Consider the following 5,782-nt stretch of genomic DNA (forward strand, 5'->3'; position numbering starts at 1 on the left):
CTGAATTGATTATTGGATATGTTGATATATAAACACAGCATAAAATATATAACAAAATAATTACAAAAAGTTTATGACTACGTGAGATACAGGACTTTATATTTTAAATGACAGGTTAATCACTAACTCTCACCCAAATTGTTCTCTGAAATTGTTCTTCAAAATTGTTGTCAAGAAATGTACTTCATACATGTTCTTCAAAATTATTTAAAAAAAATGTTCTTCAAAGTAGTTAACATGTTTAACAATATTTTTCCTCCTGGGATAAAATGTCAAATCTTGATGAGTAATTTTATTTATTTAAATCTTCACTTCAATTACCGGTCAGCTTACTATCCATTCAGGTGGTCTGTCTGTTCTTTGTTACAACCTTCACTATGTTTGAGGACAATCATGAAATTACAGAAAATAAGAGAAGAATGTACATTTATTGCTAACAAGCTCAGTACAAAAAAATATTAAAAAATACAAAACATCTGACCACTTTACAAGTTATTTACACTCTGAGAAACACTCACTTAAACACTATGCTACTATAGTGGAGGTGTGGAGAAATTTTCACTGCATTGTACGGGCATGGATAATTGATAATCCACCTGGTAACACTTTAAATGTAACTTTGTGGTGGAGACTTATAAGCATCACTGGGCAATAGCGCAAGACACTGGAGGAACACCGAAACCAAGAGGGCAGCACCAAGGGCAATACTGTAAGACACCAGGGAAAATACTGCAACAAGACATCGGGGGCAAAAGAGCAGCACCGGGGGCAATACTGAAACAAGACACCGAGGGTAATATAATAGTTCCCAAGTTAAATTTAATTGATCTAAGGTCAATAGAATACTAGTTCCAAAGTTAATTAGGTCTAGGTACTTTACAATAGCTTTTTCTCCTCACTGTAAGGAACTATAATAAAAGAAACGGACCTTCCTTAGCACTAAACACCAGAGATTTCAAACAAAGAAGAACTTCTGTGTCTCCTGGAGTAAGCGTGCAATATGAGCCTTGCCTGGACACTTCATTGCATTAGGATCATCTAACACAATATTTCTACCTGCATCATATACAACACCTGCCTCTGCAATAATTCTAGTTAGTGTGGCAGGGTCAGGGATAGTGTTGCACTTCTTGTTGGAAGACCTGTTCATGATTCTGCTACTACATTTAGGGAGCTGCCATTGAGGGTCATCTCGCAGGTAAAACGGTTCTGCTTCACGGAGGAACTGCGCTTCCACCTCAAGTCTCTGTAAGTCACTTGGACTGATGTCAGCTTCTTCCATTTCCTTTTGTACACTGTAGGAGAGGTACATGAGTTAACAGTGACAGTACCACTGAACACATCAACTAGAAGTTTAGTTTTATGTGGGTTAGTCAATCATGATCACCTGATGGCATGGTGTCCCGGTTGTTCTTCCTCTCTCCCCACCTGTTATATCCCCTGTTACAGTATGATGGAAAGAGTCTTGCAAGATTGGAAAAAAGCCAGATAGACCCAATAACATGAGTCTTTTGGTTGGACAGCTTCAACGAAAGCTATCAAGTAATTGACGCACTTGCTTCTCACCACTGTAATCGTAGGTTCAAATTCCCAGGTCAGATGTCCGGTTTTCTTTCTCTTAGTTAGTACTCGTACAGTTTCCTCCTGTACTAACACTGGACTATGAGGGTCATACCAAAGAACAGACTGACCAACAAAATGGATAGTAAGCTGATGATAACTGGTGGAAATGATAGTGAAATTGTGATGCATGGATGAAGGGGGCAGACACCTCAAAGACAAAGGAAGCACTTAGGACAATGTTGCAAAACAAGTGCAGAAAGTAACGGAACAAAACTGGAACAGACAAGTACCCCACAAACACATACATAAGAGAGATATCATTTCAATCTATACATCCCTTCTACATCTGTAACTCATTTACAATACACACCTGTAACTCATCTATGATACACACTTGTAACTCATCTACAATACACACCTGTAACTCATCTACAATACACATCTACAATACACACCTGTAACTCATCTACAATACATACCTGTAAATCATCTACAATACACACCCGTAACTCATCTACAATACACATCTACAACTCATCTAGAATACACACCTGTAACTCATCTACAATACATACCTGTAAATCATCTACAATACACACCTGTAACTCATCTACAATACACACCTGTAACTCATCTACAATACATACCTGTAACTCATCATTTCCTGCATCTGGAGAATTACAGAAGGTACTCGCGAGAAGTCCACATCTCTCAGCAAGGTCACCCCGGGGTAGATGCTCCTTATCTGAGAGACGGATGGCCTATGGGACACAGACCGTGCCACCTGCAACAAACACAACGAAATGAGACACTTTCCACATGTATATTAAATGACTTTTAACACTGTATCCCTGCGTATTGTAAGGCTGGGCTAAATACTGTACACTCATTCTTATTCAAAGGCTTTATTACCAAAGAACTAAAAACAATGAACACATATGAAATTCGATATGTTACATCTATGGTAACTTAATGTTCACTGTATGTTCAATCTACTATCCAGCATGTGTTCTAGATATCAAAATGTTCTCCATGTTCTTCAATACCTGCAAGTACTCTCTCTCTCTCTCTCTCTCTCTCTCTCATCATTAATAATTCCCTGTCAAACAAGATACCCAGCTGACTGGAAGACCTCATATGTGTTAACAGTGCATTCTATAAGGTCAGACTAACCCATCACCAACAAGTACCTTCCATTTAGCAACATGTTTTCTACTCATTCATGTGTATTACTGCTTCACCCCCCATTTACACTTCCCATCATTCAAAAATAAAATCCTTTAATATTTTCTAGAACATTATATTCCAAACCATAATATTCTTTAAAATTTTTGCATCAAAGCTGCATTAAATTGTAGTTTCACCTTAGGCGGCCGAATACCATGTGGCTGACATCCCGCTGGGGTGATGGTGACCTGAGTGTTGGTGGTGGAGGTTACCAAACAGATGTCTATTGGTCCTCCTCCTCCTCCCTGTTGAATTATGATTTTTGTCATTCAGTAAATAAAAAAAGTGAAATAAAATTGCTGTCGGCTTTTTCTAATGTTAAATATTACTTAGATGTTACACTGCATCCTCTATTAACTCCAAGATACATGTTACTTTTATGGAATTCTTTCAACTGTAGGCCTCAAAAGTTAAATGTTAAAAAAAATTGAGAATGTATTCTCCTACAAGATACTTAGCAAAATTACACTGAATGTAATATCTTTAGTAAATAGTAAAAATATCAAAAACTGAGGGGAAATATGCTCATGGTAAGTGGGCTCTATAACTTGACAAGTAACATCATCCAGTAATGTAACACCAGCACCTCCTCATCTGCCCTTCTTTTATCGGTGCCTCTTCTTAGGTGCTGCATCAAGGAACTTAAGTCCACCTGAGAGTTAGTCCAACCCGCTGTGTTTTTAGACGGCGTCTCTGGATCACCGTTGGTACAGGGGGAGGATGTCACCACGTCCACAGGTCCTAATGTAATTTTGTCACTAAATTCTGACTTCCTATCTACTGGGTTCAGGGATGATAAATTCTCCATCATGGATAAACCTTCCATTTGGCTGCCACTGACATCCTAGAAAGACAGTAACACTGAGAGTGAGTGAGAGAGAAGCTTAAATTTTAAAAAAAGTGATCACTTCTAAACAACATTTATGTCTATAAAGCTTCTTCCTTACATTAAAAAATTTACAACATTCCATCACTTAGCCTACAGTACACCTCTGCTATACATCATACATAAACATCACTGTTTGGTAGGTTGTGGTAATATAAAGCTGGTGTGTGTGTGTGTAATAATAATAACAATAATTAGCGATTTATTGAAAAAGTTTAACAGCCCGAAGGCTGAAAATATACATAGGACAGAAATGACTTTACATACAAAAACATGGGGTAGGTGGGTATTTTAACAAAAGCTTTAATTACTAAAAGGAGAAGAGCAGCCGAACTGAACATACAAATTATAGTTTACAGTTGATGGCCCGGCTGGTATCTTGCCCACTGTGTGAGGTCATGTAGGCCTGGTGGAATAATGTTCAGAGATGTTGAAGAAGGACCTATGAATGGTATGGCACCTATCCTGATGTTGATATGAAGGATCTCACATGGTCGATGGTAAGGTCATGTAGAGTAATCGTCATCAGGTATTGATGTGAAGGACCAATGGAGACTGGGTGGACAGTTCACTTGTTAAGTGGTGTGTTATTCTGAATGTTGAGTTGACACGGTTGTTCCCAATGAACTGAACACTATACTGCCTGGTCAACATAGTGTCATTTGTGCGCCTCAATGTTGGATTATGGTTCTTGCTAGTACTGTCTAGTGCTGAATTCACTGGCTTAAACACTGTTCAACACAAACCCCACTCCTTTCCAAAACGAAATTGTTAATTTTGATGGGATTATGTTGATATCCCTGTGGGGAGGAGGGGTCAAAGAGAAGGACTTGGGGAATAGGCCAACATTGGCCAGGGCAACTGACACAGCAGGCACCTAATAGATCTTCCCTCCAGTGTGTGTGTGTGTGTGTGTGTGTGTGTGTGTGTGTGTGTGTGTGTGTGTGTGTGTGTGTGTGTGGGTGTGTGTGTGTGTGTGTGTGTGTGTGTGTGTGTGTGTGTGTGTGTGTGTGTGTGTGTGTGTGTGTGTGTGTGTGTGTGTGAGATTAATCTTCAAATGATCCTAATATTACTTCAGCAAGTAGTCTTACCTTGGATTTCATATCTAATAAAAATTCCAACTCTCTATCTTGCTCTCGGTTCTTCTCGTCAAACTGATCCAAATACGCCAACAGCTGCACATCCGTACACTCAGCAGAATCCCAACGGTGCCCTGAAGATGGAGTTGGTGGTTGGTTGCTTTGTAACTCCTCCAGGAACTGCTTCACCTATGAAAACAATCTTATAAACATATATGTCAATATCTTATGAAAATCATCTATCTATCCAACATCTTCACTTGTGAGGTGGTAGGGAAACCTCAAAAGTGGAGTATGGTGTTGGAAAGTAGCAAAGACAACTGAAGACAAATACTGAAATAACAACTGCACTTTTATAAAATATTTACAAGACAAATTACATAAAGCTGCCATCACACTAGAGCAGGGGTCCACAGGTGTACTAAACTAACGTAAGTCAGCACTGCGCTCTACAGAATTGAGTGTAAAATCAGAAATGCAGGACTATATTTCATTGTCAGAAAATTTGAATAAACAACACCAATATATAAGGCTAAACATAGCTTTCATTTTCAGCATATGTATACATATTCTGCAGTGAAATAATATCACTATTTAGCGCATTTTTTTCCCAGCTGAGAAAAGATGCCCCGCCCCCTCCTCAAGAGTTACATCTGATTGGCTATTGAAAACCTGTCCGATTTTGTCCTTAGTAATGAAGTACAGTCATGCGCCGGTTAACGCCCTAGAAACGTTCTTGGAAACGTGATGTTAACCGAAATGGACGTTGTCCGATCATCACATAAACTTTGTATTTATACTTATGTGTATGTGGAATACTATATACGTACATATACACTTTTACTCTTAAATCACAACTGTAATGTGATACAGGTGATTAATTTTTATCTCTTGTGCAAAATACACGAAGTTTATATTAAAATTATTCACTGTTTTACAAGACTACAAGGATGGAGAGAGAGGCTGAGCGAGCGAGGGGCGGGGGAGGGGAGAGGCATGATGACAGTACAGGCCCAGGTCTAACGTA

The 5,782-nt window shown here is 38.8% G+C and overlaps 1 protein-coding gene across 1 annotated transcript; it reads right to left on the reverse strand.

Annotated features, from left to right (window-relative positions):
- Positions 1-409: 409 nt before the first annotated feature.
- On the reverse strand, positions 410-5,020 carry LOC121860385. Its single transcript, XM_042357503.1, has 5 exons — positions 4,768-5,020; positions 3,377-3,634; positions 2,928-3,035; positions 2,211-2,347; positions 410-1,295 (listed from the first exon to the last, which is right to left on the reverse strand). Exons 1-5 carry the CDS (start codon positions 4,777-4,779, stop codon positions 956-958), a joined length of 855 nt encoding a protein of 284 aa, XP_042213437.1. The 5' UTR covers positions 4,780-5,020; the 3' UTR covers positions 410-955.
- Between the last annotated feature and the right edge of the window lie 762 nt (positions 5,021-5,782).

Source organism: Homarus americanus, unplaced genomic scaffold (genome assembly GCF_018991925.1).
Source record: "Homarus americanus isolate GMGI-L3 unplaced genomic scaffold, GMGI_Hamer_2.0 scaffold26545, whole genome shotgun sequence".
Taxonomy (NCBI): domain Eukaryota; kingdom Metazoa; phylum Arthropoda; class Malacostraca; order Decapoda; family Nephropidae; genus Homarus; species Homarus americanus.

Coding starts and splice junctions, on each gene's coding strand:
- LOC121860385 (XM_042357503.1), bottom strand. Junction 3,036..3,376: donor AAAGAAGGGCAGATGAGGAG/GTGCTGGTGTTA, acceptor ATAATTCAACAG/GGAGGAGGAGGAGGACCAAT. Junction 2,348..2,927: donor ATGGTATTCGGCCGCCTAAG/GTGAAACTACAA, acceptor TGTTTGTTGCAG/GTGGCACGGTCTGTGTCCCA.